This window comes from Rhinolophus sinicus, chromosome 14 (assembly GCF_057876585.1).
Source record: "Rhinolophus sinicus isolate RSI-liver-muscle chromosome 14, RSI-T2T, whole genome shotgun sequence".
NCBI lineage: Eukaryota > Metazoa > Chordata > Mammalia > Chiroptera > Rhinolophidae > Rhinolophus > Rhinolophus sinicus.
In genome coordinates this window covers 45,010,390-45,037,354 of record NC_142514.1, presented here as the reverse complement: position 1 = coordinate 45,037,354, position 26,965 = coordinate 45,010,390, and the positions used below count along the sequence as shown (strand labels likewise).

Genomic DNA, 26,965 nt, shown 5'->3' with positions numbered 1-26,965 from the left:
GGGCTCTCAACCACAAGGTTGCCGGTTCAACTCCTAGAGTCCCGCAAGGGATGGTGGGCTCCGCCCCCTGCAACTAAGGTTGAACACGGCACCTTGAGCTGAGCTGCCACTGAGCTCCCAGATGGCTCAGTTGGTTGGAGCACATCCTCTCAGCCACAAGGTTGCCAGTTCGGTTCCTCGACTCCCGCAAGGGATGGTGGGCTGTGCCCCCTGCAACTAGCAACAGCAACTGGACCTGGAGCTGAGCTGCGCCCTCCACAACTAAGACTGAAAGAACAACAACTTGAAGCTGAACAGCACCCTCCACAATTGAGATTGAAAGGACAACAACTTGACCTGGAAAAAAGGCCTGGAAGTACACACTGTTCCCCAATAAAGTCCTGTTCCCCTTCCCCAATAAAATCTTTTAAAAAATAATAATAATAATAATATGAAAGGCCTTTCCCTATACCAAATTTATATTTTTAATAATTTCATTTAGACTTTTTACAGTATTTTTATGGCTTCAGTTTTTAGAAGTAAATGATTCTTTTGGAGTTAATGTGTAATTTTTGGTAAGGGGTGGAGAGCCCTACATTTTCTCCCCAAATCATTACATATCCCATCGTTTATTGAATAATCTATCCAGTTTCTACTATTTAAAAAGAAATTGTGTGTGTGTTTAAAATCTAAATAGTCACCTGGGTCTATTTCTAGACCAAATACTAAACTGATTTAATTACTGCAGTTTTGAATAATGTTTCTAATCAGAAGTGCTACTGGCACTCTGGGTAGGATAATTTTTCATTGTACGGGACTACCCCATACAATGCAGTACCCTAGGCACCCCAATTAATAAATTACAATAGAATCCCCCCATCCATTTAGACCAGGAAACATTTGGCAATATGTGGAGAGATTTTTGGTTTTCATAACTGGGATGGGAAAGAGTGCTACTGGCACCCAGTGGGTGGAGACCAGGGATGCTATTAAGTAGCCTACAACACAAAGGACAACCTCCCACAACAAAGAATTATCTGGGGAAAATGGTACTAGTGCCAAGGTTAAAAAAAGCTGATTAAGACAACCAAAACACTCCCACTCGTTTCTAATAGCTCCAGATTGAGTCTGAAAACCACCAGTTTAGAATATGTTTGGATACCAGGGGACACTGTCCAAAACTGCCAAGCATTTCATTTCCAAATCATTTTCCAAATTCTTGTGTTTTAAAAAAAGCCTATATACACTTAGGATTTGGATTCAAATTACCTTAAATGTATAGACTAATTTAGAAATAATTAAAATCTATGACAGAGTATTCCAATCAAGAGAATAATGTATCTCTATTCCCCCCCCCCCCAAATCTTTTTTAATAAAGTTCCATAGTTTTCTTTAAAAAATAAAGTATAGGGGTTGTTAACCTGTGGTTCACGAAATTTTTTTTCCCCCATGAATTCATAAATGGGCTTCAGGACTTCCACTAAATAGGCAAAATAATGCCTATTTAAAAAGGTGTGCGTGTGTGTGTGCGTGAGTGTGTTTGTGTGTACATGCATGTGCATGAGTAATAATGTTTCTGTGTATCTGTATACATTTTTCTGGGGAGTGGGGTTATAGTTTTCATCACATTGCCAAAGAGTAATGCCTTAAATAGTTATGGGTCTTTGCCTGACTTTTACATTTCTAATTGTATTATTTATAGATTATCTTCTAGTTTTTCTGTTATTGCTCTTAGTAAATTTTTGTCATATTTTCCAAGTAGATAATACTGATTAGATTTTTTCATATGTGCAATTCATTTATAGCCTTACTTATTGTTAATAAATATTTGAATTTTTGAGATTAACAATTGTACCATCTGTAAATAATTTTTTCTCTTCCTTTCTGGGTTTTTTTTTGGGGGGTGGGGTGAGCTGAACGCCACTTGAGGATAGCAGAACTTAAAGGATTAGTGGGAAAGATAGATAGCACTTAACAAGATGTAATCATGTATGTGTTTGTGCGTGTGTGTGTGCGCGTTTGTGTGCATCGATACTTGGTTGTTAGGCAAAATACATGTTACGGTGAAACACATGAAGACTACATAAGCCAGCTGCTTGCACGTCTGCTTTCCTTCTTGTCACTAGGTCTTACCTTGGCCTTTCTTACCCATTCTGCTTAGTGTTGCCTTCTCCAAGGCATTTATTCTCATCCTATCTTGTTTTATTTTAGTTATTTATACTACTAATCAAAATTTGAACTATCTTATTGCTTTTCATCTTTTTCCTCCTCTAAAATATCAGGTATTGAGAGATCTTGTTCCCTGATGTGTTTCCAACACCTAGGCCAGTGTCTGCCCACTGATAATATCTAGTCAACAAACATTTCTTGGCAGGGTTAACTTAATAAATAAATAACTTACCAAAGCTCACCTAAGTTAGATTTTAACTACATTTCAAAATCACGTGTATCTCATGTCTGTAATCTCTCTAATATAATCACCACTTGTCGGTGGACCTAATATTTGGATTCCAGCCATCCACTTCATAGTCCTAGACCACAGGAAAGTTATGTAATCATGTGTTAACCATTGTAAAAAGAAATTTCAGTTTTGGAACAATAAGAGTCTGATAAAATAGTGAACCAATTTACTTTTGGTTTTGGGAGGATAGCAGAGTAGTCATTCAATAAAAGTTCAGGAACAAAAAAGAAACCATGGGATTCACTTCAAAAAGAAATATAGGAAAGCTGGAATCTTTAGGTTCATCTACATTTAAAATGTGAACCATCTAATGCCCCTACACAGTTCAAACTCTTCTGGAGACGGTTATCAGTAAATTCAATGGGAAGTTAAATGGGAAGGGAAATGTACACTGGGAAGGCAAAAACTGGGGAGCAAAATGAATGGGGAGGAAAATCATATTCATAGCCCAAGTAGGTTTGCTGGAAAAATCTGTGAAATGTTATAGTTAGAAGATGACTTAGACATTAGAAGTCTTCTGCATTGAGTGTAGATCAGCGTCCTTCCTGAACCCCACTAATGCCGTGAACGTCTCTACGTGCATGTGCGAATATACATGTACACGTAGTCTTGGAAGTTTGGGGTGGGTGCTGCTTCTCTGTCTATCTGATGGCATCAAAGTAATATTCACTAGATAACCCCCAATCACTTCGAACCTACTTCTGCCACCATAATGGATTTTAAGTAATGGGAAGTATAGATGATAGTACAGGATCTGGATGGAGTCAGAGTGTCTGGATTGAAACTCCATTTCCACTGTTTACTAGCTGTGTAAGTTTGGACATATTCCTGAAATTCTCTGAACCTTCGTTTCTGTATCTGTATAATTAGAGACCTCACAAAGTTAGTAAGTTGATTGAGTTAATACTGTATGTGAAGGCCTGGCTCATGGAAACCAGAGTGTTTACTAGGTATCACAATCCTTATACTAAGCTTTTACAAGTTTCTCTCCTCTAATTCTCACAACAATACTATGAGGCAGATTATAATAAGACATCCCTTCCCCCTTTATAACTAAGAAAGTGTGATCCAGGAAGAGGTTAAGTAACTGATCCATGAATTCAGAACTAAGGAGTAGAACCGAGATTAGAACATAGGCTTACTCACGTGCCTACATCAGGTTTCCTAACAATATGCGTATATGGACATTCTAGCCTCCCAGAAATTATGAATCATCAAGAAGCTATCTCCACTCCAAACAAGGGATTGTATTACATATGTGCACACACATCTCAATCGTGTCCATTAGGTGTCATTCTGCAGAAGAGGTTGAAAACCAAGGCCTACAGTACATTTATCACAATTTGTTCCCATGCCTTTGTATCCTCCTTTCCGGGCCAATGACCCCACCAAAAACAAGGGAGCTATGTTGTATTCATTTCATAGCAACTCACTTAACACTGTTCGTGGAAAGCAGGTGGCTTTCAAAAAGATTTGTTGAATAAATAAAAAAAATAATGCATAAGGAAGGGCTCTGTAAAATCACAAAGTACAAATCAAGCTTTTATAAAGTCAACTAAATAATTATAAACTTACATTTATATTTTTATTGATACATTTATTATTATAGTTAGAAAAATATGAAGCTAAAAAGCCAACTTAATAATTATTAACACTAATAAGAGCTGTAATACTTGTTGAAGATTCACTATACGGCAGGCTAAAGGCCTTATTGCCTTATTTTAATTCTCAACACAACTCTGTGAAGTACCCTGATTTTCATAGAAGAGGGCATGCTTTAAATTACACATTAGGAAATGCAACTCTTTCAATTTCTGTATCAAACTACTTTTCTGTATATAAAAAACATTTTTTTAAAGAAAGCTATACAGTATTTATATACATATATTTCACAAACCAAAAAAAATCACCCACTTAAATATATAATCCTGTGGGTTTTAGTATATTCACAAATTATGCAACCATCATCACAATCTAATTTTAGAACATTTTCATCACGCCCAAAAGAAATTCCATACATACAATCAAATCTAACTATATATACTTTACATGCATGAAATAAACACAAATTCTTTTAAATAAAGCCTCCATTAAATATATGTATGAAGTATATTTGAAACAGCTAATGCAGAAGAAAACCATGAAAGGAATTCTAAACAAGAAAATACAACTTGGTAGGGCTTCTGTAATTTTGCATTAGAAACATCACCATCCATGTAAGTAGGGTAAGTAATTAAGAGCTGATATCCCATTCAGATAATTGTGGGTCAAACTGCAATTTCAAGGACTTCTTAGCATTTCTGCATTCACAACTAAATAGTAAGAGTAGGATGGAATGTAGATGAAATAATGTACAGCCCAGTGGCCTTTAATATTCAATCTAATATTATATTAACGTCAAAGAGAGACGCTTAGGAAACTAAAGTTACAATAGTTAAGGATATGTAAATTTTCTCTTTCAGCATGATAGGTTCATGCACATTTTCTAAGAACCCAGAGCATTGTATTTGATAATTTACAACATTCATTAAACCACAATTTAATAAATTCTGCATCCACTGAAAATAATGTAAAAGGAACTCACGGTTGGTAAATGCATATTCTTCTTCATTTTCATCACTGTCCTCAGATGGAGCTTTATAAGGAGGTGGCAGTTTCATTGGAGGTGGAGCAGATCCTTGTCTCTGAAGATGCAAAATTTGAGAGAAGGGTTAATTGCCTTTGCACAATCCTCTTCCTCAATGACAAAGAGGATAAAAAGATAATCTATAAATATTTTGACTGTATCCAACTTCAGTCATATCACGAGGATTGTAAAACTTGCAACTTATTTTCTTATGTTTATATTATTATGTAAAAGTAACTGTGTAATATAAACACACCAGTACAGAAAAAAGGAATTCAAAAGCACAGCATTTAAGATTATTGATCTACCCAGAAGAATGCATCTTTCCCCAGTTAGAAAGCCAATATGTATTTTCTTTACACTATTAAAGCTTAATTTTCTTTGTTATTAACCAAGTTATTCAAATGAAAGACATCTGAAAATTAAATCTAAACATAAAAACTATCCACTGTATTAATTCTACAATTATTTAAACTTTTTATTCAATTGTAGAAGATACAGATTTCATTCTTAAAAACCTACTTGAAATGAAATACCAAGATTTTCTAACTGAAAAGGTATTCATCTGTAAGTTGTGGTCAACACACATTTTAAAGTTTTAAAAAAGAAAGACATCTTTATTTCTGTATAAGTATTCTTTAAATTCACACACCAAATGACACAACCCACCAATATTTGGTTCAAATACTTAATTAAAGCAGAACAAAACTCTACGATCAGATTACCTTCACAGAACGTTGACGTCTTCTTGAACGCAGCCAGAAATAAAACATGCCAAACTTGACGGAGAGATCCAAGCTGCTAAAGAATATATACCCAATATACCCGATATACCCAAATACTCTACAAATTGCAAAACAATTGGATTTAAGATTTGTTTTGCTACAGAAATTCAACAAAGTACATTTAAGTATGATTTATATGACAAAACCACTAATGGCAGGATACACTTCAGTAAATGGGCAATGACTGAGCCATTACAGAAAGCAGGCCTGTAATAAATTCCTCCAAAATGGAGAACACTATTTAGGATCCTCAGAGGAAAACACATACCCAGATTTATTTAAGATAGTGTCTAACCAAAGCAGTACTTCATATATATGCAGAAAATTTAAAAATTGATACAAATCAAGAATGATGAAAGAAGAGAAGATGCCAAGTATGAAATGCTTATTAAGCAACAAAAGAATACAGAAATATGATCACAGCGCCTTTTTAATTCTTGCTTGAAAAAAGTTAAAAGTGAGTTAAGCGAAGAGTATAAAAGGCAAATGAATTCTCTTCAGTAAACCTATTCCTCAGAACCGGATTATTCTAGGTCAATATTCAGAGTAAGGGCAAGCAGCTTTTAACATAATATTAAGAGAGATGAATTCTTTAATAGCACGTTTTTTATGTTGAAGGGGAAATTGTTTGCACAACTGATTTATTTAATTAACTCTACAAACACTCTCGAGAATAATATTGGACAAGCATGTCTTGGTCTCTTTATAGTTTGAATGTGAGTTGCCAAATAGCCGGGGCATCTTTCTACCACACATGAAAGAAGAGTGTGTAAGGCAAGGTCATGCTCTCCCTCTGACAATGAAGGCTGGAGGTAGGTATATGCAAAGAGGCCAGATGAATATAATCTCCACGAGAGCAACACAAATAGTATGGCATCCTCAGCTCCAGGAACAGTGCCTGGTACAAAGAAGGCCTTCCTTAAATATTTGCTGAATGAGTAAATAACCAGTTGTCACTCATGCTGTTTAGGTTCCCTGACATACTAACTTTTAGAAAAACGACAACAATGCAAATGGTTCTTGTCCAATAGCATTGCATATTAATTCTGTCTGGTAGAGTTGCAAATTATTTTAGTACTGTAGAAAAGATAACTCCAAAGGTTACAGTTTTATAGCTCTGTGTGGAGACACGAATCAATTTTGAGTCTTACTTAAGCATTCTTTCTTTCAGTGATGGGGAAACTACCTTAAAATGGTTCCCTGCCACATGGAACTGACCTAAAATGGTGGCCCGAGTGGAGAGAGAGGTCCCCAGCCTAAGCCCTAGGCCACTTCTACATAGCCCCCTCCAAGCCACATCTTGAGCCAATCACCAGATGACACCTACCCCTTCCCCAACTCAAGGAAGTCCCCAACCCATAAAAACCTGCTCAAAACCTTGCTAGGGGCTCAATCTTTTGGGAAGGATCCCGTTGAGCCCGCTGGCATAATAAAGCTGACTCTCGTAACTCTCTGAGTGCCACTTGGGTTCTTTCTGGTCTTGGATTCTGCAACATCAGCAACTATAAATATGAGGTCTGACAATTAAGTTTGCGAACTCACCCTAGAAAAAGTGCTATAATACATACCTCATTGCTGAATATCAATACACTTACCTTTTAAGTACTCCCCTTGGGAAGCTATGCACCAATGCCAGCACCTAGTCCACCCTTCAAAGCAATTTTGGAACTCTTTTTCTGGAATGGCCATCAGAGCTGTCATCGTATTACCCTTGATGTCCTGAATGTCATCAAAATATCTTCCTTTCAATATTTCCTTTATCTTCAGGTAAAGAAAGAAGTCATTGGGGGCCAGGTCAAGTGAGTAGGGAGGGTGTTCCAATACAGTTATTTGTTTTCTGGCTAAAAAGTCCCTCAGAGACAGTGCTGTGTGAGCTGGTGCATTGTTGTGATGCAAGAGCCATGAATTGTTCGCAAAAAGTTCAGGTTTTCGTCTAACTTTCTCACACAGCTTTTTCAGCACTTCCAAATAGTAAACCTGGTTAACTGTTTGTCCAGTTGGTACAAATTCATAATGAATAATCCCTCTGATATCAAAAAAGGTTAGCAACATCGTTTTGACTCTTAATTTGGACTTTCGGTCATGGAGAATTGGCTGACTTCCATTGTGCACTTTGATACTTTGTTTCAGGGTTATATTAGTACACCCATGTTTCATCACCAGTGATAACACGGCCCAAAACATCATCTTGCCTCTCCAAAAGGTCTTGGCAAACTTCGACTCTCCTTTGCTTTGGTTCATTGGTGACCTCCATCAGGACCATTTTTGCACATACATTTCTCATGCCAAGATTTTCAGTTAAGATTATCCTGTTTCTCTCTATCGATGTTTACTTGGTCTGCTGTGCTTCTCACAGTCAGCCAACGATTTTGATGCACAATTCAATGAAGTTTTGCAACGTTTTCATCAGTTCTGCTTGTTACTGGTTGCCTGACCTCTCTTCATCAGTGATGCGTTCTCTCCCCTCAGAAAAACGTTTAATCCATTTGTACACGGCCGTTTTCTTCATGACATTATCCCATAAACTTGGACTAACATGTCCCTCATTTCACTTCCACTGTTGCCAAGTTGAACAAGAAATTAAATGTTTGTCCATTGCTCTAATTCAAGCTCAGACATTCTCACGATGGCACATAAAAACACACAACGACAATAATGAATACGACTTGTTGACATGAACACAGCTGTGAGACACTGATATACCAAGGTTACATAACTGTACCTGGCTGTTTGTACAGTGCTGCCAATGTATGTGCACAGTGGCAAGTTTGCAAAATTAATTGTCAGACCTTGTCCTTCACTCTCTTCAATTCTCTCTGAACCAAGCTAACCATCTTGTTAGTCCTCTAATGAGTTAAATAAATACCTGTTATCTGTACATGTTGCATAATTTGTAGGTCATGTTTTTATTTTTTTCTTAAATTATACTTTGTCAGTTTTGGAGGGTCCACTGCGACACTGAGATATGCAATTCATGAGCTGTTTTAATCCCATATACATGATTTCTTGGATCCCATGGTAAACCCCTAATGGCAACAGAACTGTAGCATTTTAACTCTGTTTCTCCATTTTTAAATTTCAAATTCTATATTTTTGATTCTTATACTAATCCAAGTTTGGTTCTGATTTGCACTTGGGCTATAAATTTTCCATTAGTGGCAGCAATAAATGGAGTTTGGTTTTTATAGTTTGACAATTTAGGTATATTTCTTGGAATGATGAGGACCTATTATTTTTATATATTGGTTATATTGGGACCTATTCTCTATTGGTTGAAAGACAACAGCAAGTGTTTATTCTTTTTGTTTTTTTGTTGGTTCTTTGTACAAGAACATGTTGTGGGTACACTGGAAAGAACAGCTTTTGACATACAGATGAGTGGGGTTTTGTGTCTACCCTTGACCTATGGCTAAATAGAAACAAAAGCTGAAATCACTCTACGTATATGAAATTGAGAAAGGCCCTTATCTCTCATTATGAGTGTGAAATATTTTCCTACCATCATAGGGTATTAATAAATTTGATGTAAGTCTCCTAAAGAATCTCTTTCTGAATGGTTTACAGAGATTAATAAGCATTTTTTAAAATCTAATATTCCCAGAGTTTCCCGGAAAACAGTGAAACTAAACTTATGTTAGATATCCCAGCCTTTTAACTAAAAACAACAACAACAATAATAACCCTTTTCATAGAAACCACTAAATTGAAAGCATTTTTAAACAAGAATTCAAATTCACAAAATCAAAGTGATTTGGTAATTTTAATTTGGAAACATGTACTTTTTCTCTGATCTCCTTGATCTTATTGATGTGGAGTATAAAACAAAGGTATATAAAACTATAAAAACATTTATACCAATGTTTCATGATACCCACATGTCTACGTGCCATGTGTGGATCTATAAATAAAAGAATATTGCACATCTTTACATATCAACCTGACTATTATCAGCCAATTGTAAGACCTAGCACAATGTGGAATATCACCAATGGAATGCTATATTATTTGTTGCTGTTAGAAATAATCAGAGAGCAATAAATACATCCTGTAATATACCAAGTGTCATCAGGAGATTTGCAAGAGATCATTTTGACCTTTGCAAAATGACCTTATGAGGTTCCCTTTAGTCCCAGAGTCTAGGACGTCCAGATTTTTCACTTGTAATAGGTATATGTCTTAACACCAACCTTATTGAGGTATAATCTAAATAAAATAAAACGTACTCACTTTAAGGACTCATTTGAAATACATTTTTATAATGTATTTCACCAACATAATAGTCCCTAAAAGATATAGTCATATTAAACTTATATTTCAATGCAAATATCCTTGCTATTTATTGAAATTAAATTTGGTTTAATGGAACAGGCCAAAGTTGGTAAGAATCGCACACTGTCTTTTTGCTTCCTGGGAATCTTACGTGGAATTTTCTGAATTAATTAAATTACCTCATTCTTTAATTAACTTAGTAACCAGTTTACTCATCTTGTGTGTTTATTGTCTGTGTCCCTACAGACTGATCTCTTTTCTGTTTCCTTGTTGACATTATATCCCCAAACTGTTGCATATTAACTACACACTATAATTTTCCAATAAACAATTGATAAATGTTCAGACTTTAAAATCAGCATACGAAATGACAAAATTCCAGCAATAGACTAAATACTCTAAGAAACAGTTCTTAACCACATAAAAATGACAAGATTTCAAAAATGTGTGCTTGCAACATGCAACTAAGTACAGAACCACCCATAAATGCCAAAGGACACGTGCCACCCTGGTGTCCTAAAACCAGTAATTTTGTTTTGCTTTGAAAATACTTTACTCATTCAACAAGTATGTATTCATTCAAAAAGTTTCTATTAGGTGTTAAGCAGTGTTCTGGGCAATGAGGACAGAGGAATTATGAGACAGAAGAGATCCCTGCCCTCATGGAGCTTACATTCCAGCCCCTTTCAGATGCCACATTTTGTAGCTCTTCACGTCTTGCAGCCAAATTGCTTTACAAGAGCAGCCGCTGAATTCTATATTGTTTGCTTTGCCACATTAGGATGCAAGCTCCAGAAGGGCAGGAAATTTTTCTTTGTCTTTAAAAGCTTCATTGTAGTATATTGAGATATAATTGACAATGCAAAAACTGCACACATTTTAAAGTGTACAATTTGAATCTGTTACCACAATTGAGATAATGAGCATAACCATGGCCCCCAAAAATTTCTTTGTGCCTATTTTTAATCCCTCCTTCCAGCCCCTTCCCCTGGCACCCCATTCTCCTGAACTACTAATTTCCTTGGTCACTATAGCTTGTACTTTCTAGATTTTTACATAAATATAATCACACAGTGTCTACTCATTTTTATCTAGTGAGAGCTAGGGATTTAATTAGTCCCAAGCTTCCACTTGAGGTCAAGCAAGATAGGCGGTAGAACTAAAGATAACACACTCCCAACTACAATCTCTACAAATAAAGCCTATACCTCCAAAAGGATGAGAAAGAATTCTGCAAATAATGACGTGCAAATGAGTACCTAACTAATACTTCTAAACCATAGTCTTCCAGAATCTACATATTATCTGTGTTTATTAACAACTACGAAAAATAAACCACAGGATACTACACACACAGTCTCCACTGCTTCTAATCAGATTGTAATCTTTGTGATTAAGATCTGAACTCAAAGAAAGTGGCCAAACATTACTGTTCCTTATCCTTTTCAAGAACCTCTCCCCTTCCCCCCGCCCCGCCCAAATCCTCAAGGAGTCTTGATTGGTCCCAATAAAAATGTCTGTAAATAAAATTCTCCCAAGTGTTCAATTCAGTAATAGCTTTTTTATTTTTCCCTTTAAAAAGGTGAAACCTGAAATGGGAGAAGTTAAAAACAAACAAACAGATCAAGCAAACAAACAAAAATCTTGACCAGAATATAGTAGGGATATTTCCTGGCTTTGGCCTTAGTCTGAGGTAAAAGAAGAAAAAGAAATAAGAAAAATAGTGTTTCCTGAGAATTCCTTATAAACCCAGACTCCCCCAGGTTGGAGACCTGAATTCATTCTTATGGTTCAAAAATTTCCAAACCAAAATACCAGGCAAATGCAAAAAGAAAGCTGGCATAGTTTCAGTGACATTAGATGAAATAGATGTTAGGGCAATTACTAAGTAATGTCACATATTAATAAAAGGGTCAATTCCCTGGAAAATATAAAAATTTAAAACTTGTAGACACCTAATAAATTAATTTGAAAAAATGTAAAATACAAACTGAAAAACTAAATGAAAACTAGACTAAGTTTGCCATCTAAAGGGGAGATTGTTAGGTTACCCTGACCCACCCCCCAAAAAAAGAAACTCTTTTAGTACATAGAATGTCTGAATAACTTAATTAATTACTTTGCCCCAATGACTTTGTATAAAAACCTGTATCTAATAACTAGATAATACTCTTTTAAATCACAAATATGCATTTATAATGAATGACAATATACTAGGCAATAAGAAAGTCTCAACCAATGTAAAAAAATATTATACAAACCACAATCTCTGATTATAACTAAAATATGTTAGAAAATAACAATACATTTTTAAAAATATTCACATGGTAATTTAAACATATTTCTAAATAAACTTGGATAAAAAACAAATTATGTTGGGAACTAAAAACAACCAACTTATTATTGAGTAATAGAAATTCAACTTAAAACTTGGGGATGCAGGTAAAGAAGGACTTAGAAGGAAATTTATGATATTAAACGATCATTTTAGGAAAGAAGAATGGCTAAAAATTAAACTCTCCAACTAGCTAAAGATTATTACCAAGAAAATCGGAGAATAAACCCCTAACAAGGAATATAAAGATAAGAACGAAATTAATTAAGCATAATATACAACAGAGAAGACTAACAATTCAAAAGTTAATTCTTCAAAAAGAAAAATTAAATAGAAAATTACTTTCAAGATTAAGAAAAAATTAAAAAATAAACTATATTTAGAATGAAAAACAACTACTATGGATAGAGCACAAATATAAATTAAGAAAATAAGTGAACCTATTTATGCCAACACATGTAAAGTTAGGTGATATCAATATTCCTAGAAAAGAGTCAGTAACTAAAACTGACTCTAGAAGAAATAGGAAATCTGAATAGTTCAATAACTATTCAAGAACTGAATCAATATTTTAGTTTTTTCTTTCCCACATAGAAAACACAGGCCACAATAACTATATAGGCTAGTTTGACCAAACATTTAAGGAATAGATAATTACTATTTTACACAAGCTCTCAGAGAATTAAAAAAAAGAAATACTCCTACTATTCACTTTAGTAGTCTTGTATAACCTAAGCCAAAGAGGACAGAATGGGCCAATCTCATTCGCGACAAGAAACGCAAAAAATTTTAAAGAAATAATGCTAGCAGTGGGCCAAAATGATCATAAAATGAAGTTGAATCCAAGAATTCAAGATTGGTTCAACTTTATAAAATATATTAATATAATTTACCACATTAAGGGATTCAAGGAGAAAACAAATGTATACATGCACAGGTAATTATTTTAGTGATACAGATAATACATTTGATAAAATTCAATGACAATACCATTTATGATAAAAATGCTTAGCAAAATAAGAATGAAAAGGAATACTCCTTAACCTTAAGGATTATCTACAAAATCTTATAGCACACATCATATTCAATGATGAAATAATAAAAGCAATTTCTCAAATATCAGAAGGAAAAATGACAGGAATGTTACTATCATTACTTCTATTAAACATAGTGGAATCTTAGCAGATATAATGAAATAAGAAAAAAAGATTAGAAAGGGAAAAAAAAACTGCCTTTATCCAAAGTGGTCATTATTAGCTATATAGAAAATCCAGAAATAACAATCTAAACATAATATTAGAATTTGAGATTCATATTCTTGTTAAAAAAAAAAAAAAATATATGGAACACAAACCCAAAGACTCTAGAAAGTTCTACATGAAATATTTAATAATCTTATGTTTACGTAGTAGGTTTATGAAAGATTTTAATTTTTTTATTTCAGCATTTTGGTTTTTCCCAGTGTTCTGCACTGGGTTATCTTATTTTATAAAAGAATAGGAGAATAATGTTAAATAATCATATAAAATATAGATGTTAAATAAATATATAAATGTCAATTTTATGTCTACGTACTAATAACAAACAGAAAACACAATTTAAAAATATTTAAAAGCAACATAAATTATAAGAATATCTAGGAATAAACTGTAGACTACAATACCTTTCTTAAGAAAATTATAAAAATTGAAAGAAATCAAAGAAAATGTTAAGTTCTAAAATGGTATATAAAAGATATACCAGGTTAATGGTAAGAAGACTCAATGTCATAAAGAGGTAACTTCTTTCCAAATTAATCTATATATTCAACACAATTTCCATGAAAAGACGCAGAGATATTTTTGTGGAATTTGACAACCTAATTGTAAAATTTATATGGAAAAGAAAAAAGACACAAATAGGTAAGACACTTCTAGAGAAGAAGAAATATGTAAAGGAAATCGCTCTACTAGGAGACAAGATTTATTATTAGACTTTAATATTTAGGTAGTGCAGCATTAGTGTTTTCAGAGACAAATGGAACAATCAGAAAGCGAAGAAACAGACTTCCCCTGACAACCTGAGATATGACAAAGGTTGTGTTGCAAATCAAACAGTGGAATAATTAATTATCCTTATGGGAAAAAATGAGAATTCATCCCTACCTGACATCATATCCTAAAAAGAAATTTTAGATCAATTAATTCTACTAAAATAGAAGTGGAAAAACAGGAATGGATGATTAATTCTGATTGATGGTAAAGAATGTTTTCTCAGTAGAGATGACCTTTGACTTGTTCCTTGGAGGATGAAAAGGAAGAACAATGTGGGAAATGGACTTCTAGGCTGAGAGAACAGCAAGATCAAAGTCTCAGAAACTCCCAAGTGCGTGAGGCATTTTCTGGGAATGGAGAGACAACTAGCACAGCTGAACAGTAAAGAGAGATAAGAATGATGATGGCTGATTGGTTCTTGATAACATTTTTACACTTATGCTTCACTTGGTTTCTGGTCTTCCATCTGGCCAGAACCAGTTATGTTCACAGAAAGAAAATATTATAAATACAGTACTTCTACCCTGATAGTCACCCCAAAGCCACTCTTACTAATTTTACAGCTAGATAGGCAAAAAGAAACCAAAAACATTTTTTAAAAGCTTGGGATGTTCATGTTACCTTTTCTTTATTTTCTTGAGTGTCTTGCTCCTGGTTATTAGCGATTTTGTTGGCCTTGTTATGCACGTTAGGAATGACCTATCACCACAAAAAATAAAGGAGAGGGGGGAAGAGGGAAACATTTAAATGTCGCAATCATTACATGTATTAATGTAGTTTTTTAAACAATTAAATCTTAACTGTTTGACTTCATCTAAAAAGTAAAGACATGAGAAGTACAATTCAAGGCAAAGAATACAACTGGGAAATCTGACAAGTTATATAACCCAAAATATATTGTGTGTGTGTGTGTGTGTGTGTGTGTGTGTGTATACCATCGAGGGGCGATAGATTCACAAGCTTGTGTATGTAGAAATTCTAGATAACAACTAAAAAGAATGTTGTGACATTTTGGTTGTCATCCAAAACATCGCATTTTGCAAAACCCAGTTTTAGGGATAACCTAAGTTAATTCCTAGAATATAGAATGCGTCATTTATTTAATAGATTTACCTTATTTTATCATTATAGCCCAGTTCAAGTATGTTATCTAGCACACTGTGCCCTCAATAAATATTTCACTATCACTTGTAGCATAAAAATGAATTACAAATATATTTATACCATTAAATTAAAAAACCCAATGAAAGCTGGAATTTAGTGTTATTTATCATCATAACCCTGCTGCTCTGAAAGAATCTAATACCTAGTTGCACTCAACAAATGTTTATATATGAATGAAACAGTTCAATTTCAATTGAAATAATTTTAATTCTTAATGGTGCCAACAGTATAGATTACTTTTTGATTCATTTCTTTTTGTAAAACTATATATGAAACACCTTAGGAAAATGTAAAAAAAATTAGCATTTTTTTAAAGGCTCCTCAAATAGCTAACACAAATACTCTTGGCATAAAAGCTAATCACAGACCCGAAGATTAAAAAAAAACCACAAATCTCCTTTCTCAGAAATTTAAAGGAACCGCTTGCCTAGAGATAATTTAAGAAACAAAACCCAAAAAATGCTTCTCTCTAAATGCAATTTGAGATTAATTTTTCTTCACTTTTAATAGAGTCTAAAAAATAATTAATTTTGGAATAAATGAGAATGTCTCAGAAATGTTTCATTCAAGTAAAAAAACAATAGTAATGACACATCAACATATATTCAGTGCTTCCTGTGTGAACAGATACTGTGCTAGCACTTAATATTTATTTCTCTATTTAATATACAAAGCAATCTAAGTCAGAGTTCAAAAACTGGTGGGTTTTCAGGCATGTGTTTCTTGCCCTAAAGAATCTTAAAACTAAACAGAACACTGCCTCCCTGACAAGTCAGAATATCTGCCCACACTGGATCTACTTTTTCCCATGGAAAACCAGCTGACGCTGAACAACAGCTTTGGGGTGGAACAGAATGTCAGTTGCCATTCATAAGGTTTATCGTGTTTGTTTTTTGAATAGCAGAAAAATATATTTCCATACGCATATTAGCAAAATTTGGAAGACAAAATGCTTACAAAGAAGACTACATCTTTAAGAAAAGTAGAAGAGAGTCTATTTCCTGTGAAAGTAAAAAATATGCTTGTATATAATTAGTATAAAAAATGTATGTGTCGAAAGAATTTAGGCTGTATTATGAAATAATGGTATTAAGAAGTACAAATGGAATACTGGAAAAGAGAAAATATATGATAATAAATTTAATGAACTGAAGGGATGACCCCAATTCAAAAGGGTTCATTTTTGAACATTAAAAAAATCAGTGATGCCACTACAAAATAGAGTTATGTTATTAAGTGGAAAAAAATTACCTTGGCATAGAAACTTTCTAGAGGAGTGCAGTATAAATCATGGGTTCTGCTCTCAAGTAAGCATTTGTTAAGTAAATCTAAATAGATACACACATTTCTTTCCAGCATGCTTAAAATACAGTCAGGAAATATAGGAGAAAAAGCTTGTAAGGTACTGTATTGGTGATACACCTAAAGCATCTGTTAAAAGCAGAAGTATAAAAAAAAAAAAATAAAATACAACTCAAAGCAAGCCAACGTACACATTTAAACACCACCGCTCAATTCATGATGTTAATGAGAATTTCCATGTGACCAAGGCACAGTTAGACATAGGGCCTGTGATAGGCTGACATTAGAAAATTAGTTCTTTTGGGGGCTTTGAGGAAAGTCTCAAAGTAATGTGAACTGGTCAAAAATGATTAAGCATTTGGCTGTATTTCCTATTTCTGTGATGATCAATCCTACTGGCAACAATAAGTAAGCTGAACAGAACACCATTTTACAAAGATATGAAACTTGATTCCTTTCATTGCCTCATTCAAAAGGAATTACTTTGTGGGGGAAAAAAGGAACACATTATGGATGCAGTAATTAGCGCCATCATCTGAACATACTCCTTTGGCTAGAACCGCAGAGAGTTCAATGCTTCATGAACCAAATGCTCAGTGCGGCAGTCTGTTATGCTGCATAGAGGACAAGTGACTCGAGTATGGCAGGATGCTGAAGAGATTTTCTCTCTTTCTTTCTTTTTCTTTTTTTTGAAGAAATTGCACTGTTTATGTCATTCAAACAAAAATTTCCACCTCAGCTCACCAATAAAGGCTAGATTAAAAGCTTGGCCTTTTTGGTTGACTTTATAACTTATTTGAATGCTTTCAATATTTTTCAGCAGGGTCTTCATAAGTGGCCACATAAATGTATAATTTGATTGGCTCATTCTAGCTCAAAGCTGTTATTTTGGAAGTATTATTTGGCAAGGAATAATCTGGCCAATTTTCCTCCTGAACTCAGCTTCCAGAAATAAGTGATGTCATCAACTACATTTTCAATATTATAAGAGTTTATAAGTGGATTCTAAAACATCTTGAATTTCAAATGGTATGAAAATGAGAAGGCTTTGTTCAGTTCACCTCGGTCAATTAGTCCTGATGGTGCAAACAGCACTAAGACTGAAAGGGACTGAAATGCAATGCAGTGCACAGCCGCTGAGCTGTCTGAGTGGGGCGTGACTGCGGCCCATCGGGTACAGGCAGGGTACAAGTGTGTTGAAATAGCATATTGATGCTCCTGCCCTTGGGGCAGCCAAGCATCTGTTTGCCCAGTTTGACACACAAATATTATTTTCTGTATACCTTAACATATAAAAGGTTGAAAAGCACTGCATTACTGTATTGCATAGCAAATGTTTCAAAAACGTAGTTTTTCTAGTGTTCAGAAGTGCCTATGTTTTGAACAGCTATCTTCCATTATATAAAAAACAAAAACAAAAATAAAAATACTGCTTCCAGTTTCAGGGCTTAAGAGTAACTTTTATGCTGCAAATTACAGTATAAAATACACATCCTGCCACTGACATCTGCATATCAGAGTTCTAATTCCACACCAAAACAGTGATTTATTACAGAAAAAAAATTTATGATTAAATACTGCTGTTTTTGAATTTGGTATTTCCAACAGAACATAAAACAATACAACATGTTTGTATTTTTACATGCTTTAATAAATATACAGAACATTTGATAGTATCTCTAGAATGTATTTATATCTGACCCTCTTTATGTTCAAAGCATTTTATAAACAACTTAACTGGCTCAGAAAAGTTAACTCTCCTCTAAGTTAGCAAATTCGTTAAATAGGAAATCAAGGAATCGAAAACAGGTTTGCTTGACTCCACAGCCTGTAATTTAAACCAATGCACAACAGAATGACTCACATTTAACCAGGGAATCAAAATTAGAGAAAAAAGAGGAAATTTGAATTACTAACTAAATTTTTACGAAGCCAATGCTTTTTCTAGATAATAGCAGAGTAACAATGAAAATATGAGGTGTGATCACAAAATATAGTGAATGCTGCTGTGGAGTGCCATCCCACAGAAAGGCAGGGATTTTCAATACGGGAACTGGCACATCAAACCTTAGTAACAGTGTGTGACAAGTTTCAACTTGTTCGGTGCAGCCAGCCAGGTGTGAGCCACGGTTGTGAGAAGGTGTGCTTTAAAGTGTGCCCTAAGTCATCCTCCATCATGACAACACGCCATGTCACACATGGCTTCTGGTATACGGCAATTTCTGTGAAATAAAAACATATGGGGTGTCCTCATCCAGCTTGCTGACTGGATCTGGCACCGTGTGACTTCTGGCTCTTCCCCAAAGTCAAAATGACCATGAAAGGTAAACGTTTTGAATCGATTCAGGACTTCGAGACAGCCATGACAGCACAACTAAAAACACGAAAGAGGACTTCCAGAACTGCTTCAGAAAGTGGCAAGAACGATGGGATAAGTGTGTTTAAAGTGAGGGGGCAGTATTTTGAGGGGGATTAATAGCAATGTGTCTTTTACTGTAATACATTTTTTAAAAATTTAAACATTCACCATAGTTTTTGATCACACCTCCTATGTAGAAAAATACTTGGAATCTAAAGTTTGATTTGTAGATATAAAGAATATTTTAAAACTTTTTGAAAATAAAAACTAAAGCTTACTCTTGGTGTGGATGACAAGCTCTGGACAACAAACACCACGGGGTTTCCTGCATTCTTAATGGCCTCAACTGCTTCACTGTGTGAGGCATTCTGCAAATCGACTCCGGATACCTACAACACAGAATTTATTTCGATCAGAAAGGCAGGCGATATTGTGCATAGGTTAATTCAAAGTTCATGTGTATTATCTTATGAGAACTGCGGGAGTCTAATGAATTAGACCAAAGCCAAGGGGTGGGGAGAAGGAGTAGGATTGGCCCATACAAAGCTTTGCTGTTTCAGACTACATTTAAGGAAAATAACATATATGTATATATATATATATATATATATATATATATATATATATATATATATATATATACACACACACATATACATATATATGTATATATATACACACATATACATATATATACACACATATATGTAGATATATGTGTACATATATATTATTTATATATATATAAATAATACAAATATTTCAGTAACAATAGTCCTGGTTAAATACAATTATTGAAAATAGTAGCTCAGTCAGTAACAGAACCTTAAGAAGCTTCTGAGCTTGTAATGTCACCTCTGCCACTAACACAGTACATAGCTCTGGGTGAGGAGAAGGGGATCTTTCCTGACTCTTCTTCTCTCAGTTAAACTGAGAAGAATGGTATTTTAAGCAAATTGTCCATTATCACAATTGAGCAGCTGAACATTTCTTAAATAATGTTCAAAAAGAAGTACAAAAACATCCATAGGTTCTTTTACTAAAAGTGTCCTACGTTCAATAAATTTGGATAAGAGTAAACGGCTCCTCATTATATCAATCTCAGAGAACCAAACTTGGAAACTTGCCCATAATCTCCAAGAGCATTCTGTATTTACCAAACATATTTAACAGAACCAATTTTTCAAACCGATAATGTAACAAAGTCTTTGTAAATGTTGGGGTGGCTTATGGTCGGTGAATAGTAACAATCTGTGAATACTGCTTTGCCATGAGGGGGCCAAAGAAAGAGGAATGTGAATGGAGAGGGATGTGGGATTAAGGTAGGTTTTTGTTTTTAGATGGGAGATATTATAGCAATAGTGATGCAGTAAAAAGGAAAAATGAGTAATAGAGACAGGAGATAACTGTAGAAGCAAATCCCTGGACAGTGAAGAGGGAATGACTTCTACTGCACAAGTTAGAGAGACTGCTTTAGATAAAGCACAAATAGCTCATTTGTTGTTACAGACACCATTAGAAAAGAGATTTAGTATGCGGTGGGAGCAAGCGGAAGTTGCCTTTTGACTATTTCTGTTTTCTCAATGAAATAAGAAACAAGGATGATAAACTCAGTTTAAGGCTGAGGAAGGAGACATATAGGAAGTTTGGAATAGTTACCTACGGAAGTAGAAGAATGAAACCACTGGGGAAATATTACAGGACTGCAGGGCAGAACTAACAACCCACTTGAGGAGGTGACCATGAATTTAAAATGAGACCACACAACATGGCAGTTACTTTCTCCAATGGTGCTAGAGACCTGAAATAAGCAAAAAGTTGCACTGAACTAGGAAGTGGTTCCCCTTCACAAGTTCAGTGAAAGGAAAGAGGATCAAAGGAGCTGGGAGTGCATGCAAGGGAGTGATAGGATCATCAATCCCTGAATCTGAGCAGTGAGAAGAAAAGTGAGCACTCCAGAGCTGAGGGACAGAGAAGTGAGGGCCCGCAGTTAGGAGACAGGAGCCTGATGTTAGAGGGGTTTAAAGGCAGGTGAGTCTGCAGAATAGTGCAAGAGGGGAGAGCGGAAAGACATGAGTTCAGGGAGGCAGCTGAAGCCACACCAGGCAAGGTCGAAAAGCCCACAGTAAGAACTGTGGCTTTTAATTCTAATAGACATCCCCTGGAAAAACTTAATGCTCTGTAAAAGCTCTTTTCCCATCTAAGTTGTGGAAGAATATGAATAATGAAACATGAATAGTAAAGAAAACAATCTGAACAGTAAATGAAAAAAATAAGTACAGAAAAAATTTAAAGTGAAGCTTAAAAACTATCACAACAGTTTGAGGAAGCTTCTTATGAATAACTAATTCCCAAAACATTCAACAGTAAGAGAAGTGGAAGCTGTATGAGTACTTCACCTTCCAGTAACAATCAGTTTTTGTTTCCTTAACACAGATTTTCAAGTGTTAAATGGGAATCACTGAAGGTGGAAAGTTAGAAAAAAATGGAATTATGTCATATTACAACAGAAAAAATATCTTAGTATTTCTCAGCTTTAAAATTACAACCCAAAAGTGTGCCCAGTCACACAGATAATGACCCATTTCTAAAAATTAAATTAAATTCAAACTTCCCAGTTAAAAATATTCTTCTTTATATGGACCCAAATGCTTCACGCAATTGTTTCAACACAGAGAGAAATGATTATTAAGCTTTACTTAAAAACAAAACAAACAAGTAATACTTTTCACAGGAATAAAACTAAACAAATGACTCAGGTTTGACAAAATATATATTAAAGTGTAACATTTCAAGTCTGCTGTGAGTTTGAAGAAATATAAGTCATTACAACTGAGACTAAACAGGTTTTATTATTATGTGTAAAAGTGATGATGGATAAATGAGAGAATACTTTATATTCCACTGACAGCAGAGAAAATTAAGGGGAAAAAGAAAACACTGAAATTTAAAATGATAAAACAATGAAAAAATGCAGTTAGAAAACATGAAAAAGACATCCACAAACATTTCACTGGAGAGGATATACAGATAGCAGTTAAGCATGTGAAAAGTTGTTAGTCACGAATCATTAGCCATTAGTGAAATGCAAGTTAAAACAACAATGAAATACCATTATATACCTATCAGAATAGTAAAATGAAAAACAGTGACACCACCAAATGTTGGTGAGGATGCAGAAAAACTGGGTCATTCATACATTGCTGGTGGGAATGCAAAATGATACAGCCATTCTGGAAAATAGTTTGACAGTTACTTTCAAAATTAAAAACAAACTTATCGAACAACCCAGCAATTGCACTCCCAAAGAAACAAAGACTTATTTTTTACTTAGGAACTTGAATACAAACATTTATAGGAGCTTTATTCATAATAGCCAAGAACTGAAAACTGTCCAGTTCTTGGAAACTATTCACCCGCCTTCAATAGATGAATGGTTAAGCTGTGGTACCTCCATACCACGGAATACTACTCAGACAGAAAAAGGAATGAACTGTTGATAGATAGAGCGAATGGAATGAACTTCCATGAAATTCCGAGTGAAAAAAAAGCCAATCTCAGAACGATACAGAATACCTAATTCCATTAATGTGACAACAGTGAAATAAAATTATAGACATAGAGAAACAGGTTAGTACTTGCCAGAGGTGAGAGATGGGAAGAGAGGAGAGAGGGGTGGCTATAGAGGGGTAACCCCAGGGAGCCTTGTGGTGATGACTTCCCTGTGTCAGTGCATATCCTACTGACACTTGTTTATAAAATGCAGAGCTTGTTCAAGACTGGCAGAAGCTTATTTGGGTGACAAGTGTTAATAAAGTTACATAGGTTTCAGGTATATAATTCTGTAATACATCATCTATGCATCACAGTGTATGTTCACCACCCAGAGTCAGTTCTCTTTTCATCACGATATAGTTGATCCCTCATCTCCCACCCCCCACCCCCCTTGCCCTCTGGTAACCACTAAACTATTGTCTGTGTCTATGAGTTTTTGTGTCTTCATTTGTTTGTCTTGTTCTTTGTTGTTTTTAGTTTTATATACCACATATCACCCCAATAAACTTTAATAAAAAGAAAAAAAAAGACTGGGAGAAGCATGATGCCCACCATCTGCCTCATTCTGTTAAATTCTGAAATTGCTTTTCAGTCAGTTGAGGCTTTTTGTTTTACGATTTTATATGCTACCACTCCAACTTTTAGAATCTCATAGACTTGTGCAAACAACATACAAACTAAAGCATCCAAATAAAACACACCAATTTTACAGACATGTACCCCAACACATGAAGGAAGGACTTCAGGCTAAATGATTATTTTACTGTTTTATGGTATATTTCAAACAACAACAGAATTTTAACACCATTTACCTCAAGTATTTTATCTCCAGTTTTAAGAGCGTTTGTTTTTCCTGCCGGACTGTCTTCTAAAACTTGTTTGATAAATATGCCTTTAAGCTCCTCTCCATTCTTCAGACGTTTTATAACAGTTTGCCCACCAACAATGCTAATACCAAGAGACACATCAGGTTCTCTAAAAATTTCAACACTGTTAAAAGAAAAAAAAACAAAATTTACTCCTGAACAAGTTAGTTAAATTTGTTGCACTGTCACTGTAAATGTTCAATTGGTACCATATCATTGAAACTCATATTTTATGTAAATATATTTTGTAAATATATTTTTACAAATGTTATAGAAATTGTACCCAGTTCCCAAATTATAAGATATTATCAATAATTCATGGCACACGTGAAAGTCTAAATCCTGAAAAAGATAGGTTTCTAAAACAATAAATACAATTCTTAATATTGAGAGATTTAGCGAGGGCTTAATGGTCCTATCTCCCACCACAATGTTTTCTGTGATTAGTCCTTTTCATCTATATCCATAACCTTAGCAAACAACAGATTAAGAAAATAACAAATGGGTGAAACATCAAGAACGCCACATATCTCATTTTTGCAAAAAGCACAGACTTTCAGTATAAATTTGCCACCCTGAGGCTCATTGCCCAAGCTGCTTTTCACAGCCAGCTGGTTTAACCTGTGGTTCTTTGAGTGGAGGGCAGATTTTATCTGCTCCTATGGCAGGATGATGTTCTTTTCTTCATACCTCCATGTCATTTTTTAAAAAGTGTGAAATAAAACTTGCTTCTTGAAATATTATGAAACTTGCCCAGGGTACACAGACATGGCCAACAATGAACTCAAATAAAAGAGTTGCTCAGAAAACAGCTCCTAAGAATTAAGACAAAACTCAGAAGTGCAAGGAAAAAAATCAGACTTTGGGTGGGCATGGTGGAATTAATAATGCATGAAGAATAGAGAGAATAGCTAAAGGAAGGTTTTTATAACCTTAATAAAGTACAGGCCTGATGACTACATAAAATTATGTGAGTATCCAAGGGAAGATGGACCCAACACATTCTGTTAGCTCAAACAAGGCACAAACTGGGACTAACACAAGGTAAGGAGGGTGGAGATAAATTGATGTAGGATAGTACCCTCGACTACTGTTGCTGTTTATAAGGAAACTACTGCACTCAAGGCAGCCCTACCTGCCCTGCTTAGTGATGCAGTGATAAACTGTACTTAGGCCATCAGTTACTATCATATTATAGAGGACACTTATGTGTAAATTGCTTTCTCTGACAGAGTATGGTAAAGATTTTCCTAATGTTGATTATAATAATTTTGCCTGGATAAAAACTTCTAGGTAGATAAGACAAAATAAAACTAAAATTTAGGCCAGCTTACATATGAATCATAGCAATTTCCTAATAGTTAGAGAATGAATGGCACTATCAAGTTAAAGAAAAAAGCTACTGATTGTGTACTCCTATTAAGAAAGCCAACAGTGTCAGCAACATACATTCTTGGTGGACCCCAGTGGCTGAAGTTTGGAGTTTCTTCTCCTTCACCTTCTTCTCTTTCAGGTAATTCACTGAGGAAGGAGAAAGGAAAAGAAAAAAAATATATATACATATATATATACACACACATACATACAACTTATAAGACACACTCTTGTTAAAGGTTCTTGGAAAGTTTTGAAATTGTATAATCTATACATAGTTAAATAGTTCTTAATTTTTAAGCTTTAAAAATATTTACATCAACAGTTAAATGTCCACATACAGCAAAAATAAATTGCTTTAATGAAGTTCAACTCAACAAATATCCATCCAGCACCAGAAAATCACAGAATTATCATAAAACTTTTATTGGTGACACTCTATATGCTATTTTCAAATAATGTGTGTTTGACTTGTACAATTTCACATTTGTTTCTTTATCACTATATAAAATCTTATAAAATATATTCCTTGAAACTTGATATTGATTGACCAGCTAAGGGAACAGTCCAGTATAAACCAACATAAATGCTTAACAGTCAGTAAACATGATCCCTCTTTCTAGATTTTTCTGTCACTAGCCCTAAATAATTCCCCCATCATTTGTATCCCATGAACAATTTGTGTAGTCATATAGCTTTTCAGTTTACAGAGAGATTTACTTGTTATCTAATTTGATCCTCCCACCTAATACCATCATACTTGCACACATCAAGTTATGTTAGCATGGAACTGCTTAACTAGGTAACATAAAATGCCGAATTACAGAGTAGTTATAAGAGCAGTGCTATTTAATAGGATAGAGACATTACCATATATTTTCTGGAAGAAAATTCAGGAGTCCTGAGCTCCAGTCTGATCTGCACCACTAAATAGGTGTGTGGCTTTGGACCACCAAATGAAATAATATGTATGATACTGTAAATTGTGTGACTTTATACAAAAATGGAGGCACTGCCTCTTTCATTTTCACAAAAACCCTGTGAAGTAAGCACAACAGGTCATACAATTATATTTTCCACAGGAGGAACTAAGGCTCAGAGAAGGTGCAGGCATACGACTTAACCTCTTCACAGTATGCAAATCTTTCTTGGAGCACTGTTTCAATGCTCCATTATTCTGAACTCTCAAATAAGTCCTGTAAAACATAGCAAAAGTCCACCTACTTGCCTCTCTGCAGACTTTCTATGATGTAATGGTTTAAGGCTGAGTGAAAAGGAGAAAGCTGAAAGGATCTAGACTTTCCAAAAACCAGCTAAGGAATTGGGATCATTAGGGGTCCATTAACATCTCACCCACTACCAGATGGCCTTGCCTTAGCCAGTCTATTTTTTATGATTAAAAGCATCATAACATTCAGGAAAAAACAGCTTGGCAGATATTTGCTGGTTACTCATCTAATGTCCTCTCTCCCATTCTCCCTTACCAACCGAACCCCTCTTTTATTCCATGTGGCAATATGCCCAGCTCTAAAAAAAAAATACATTTTCTGGACTTCCTTTCAGCTAACGGTAACTATGTGCCATAGTTCTGATCAGTAATATGGAAGCAAAAAGTCCCTCGATGAGATTTCCAGGAAAACATTAAATGGAGGGAGAATCAGTTGGCAGGAGCCGGTTGCTCTATGCCCTTCCCCTTTTTCCTTGCCTAGAAGGCAGAGATGTTATTGGTGATGAAGCATCCATCTTAAAATTATGAAGAAACAATGAAGACTAAAGTAATACATTAAGGACAGCAGAGCAGAAAGGAAGAACGTGTTTAACCCTGACAGACCACCTTCTTTAGGGCTTTTTACATGA

General features: G+C 34.8%; 1 protein-coding gene across 8 annotated transcripts in view; it reads right to left on the bottom strand.

Annotated features, from left to right (window-relative positions):
• PATJ (PATJ crumbs cell polarity complex component) overlaps positions 1-26,965 on the bottom strand; it is a 301,329-nt gene that overhangs the window by 162,989 nt on the left and 111,375 nt on the right. For all 8 annotated transcript variants that reach the window (XM_019731220.3, XM_074334813.2, XM_074334815.2 and 5 more), the window contains 5 exons: positions 25,184-25,255; positions 23,681-23,858; positions 19,592-19,702; positions 15,110-15,187; positions 5,025-5,124 (listed from right to left, as the gene is read on the bottom strand). In XM_019731220.3, coding sequence (XP_019586779.3) covers positions 5,025-5,124; positions 15,110-15,187; positions 19,592-19,702; positions 23,681-23,858; positions 25,184-25,255 — 539 coding nt within the window. The remainder of the gene's footprint in view (positions 1-5,024; positions 5,125-15,109; positions 15,188-19,591; positions 19,703-23,680; positions 23,859-25,183; positions 25,256-26,965) is intronic.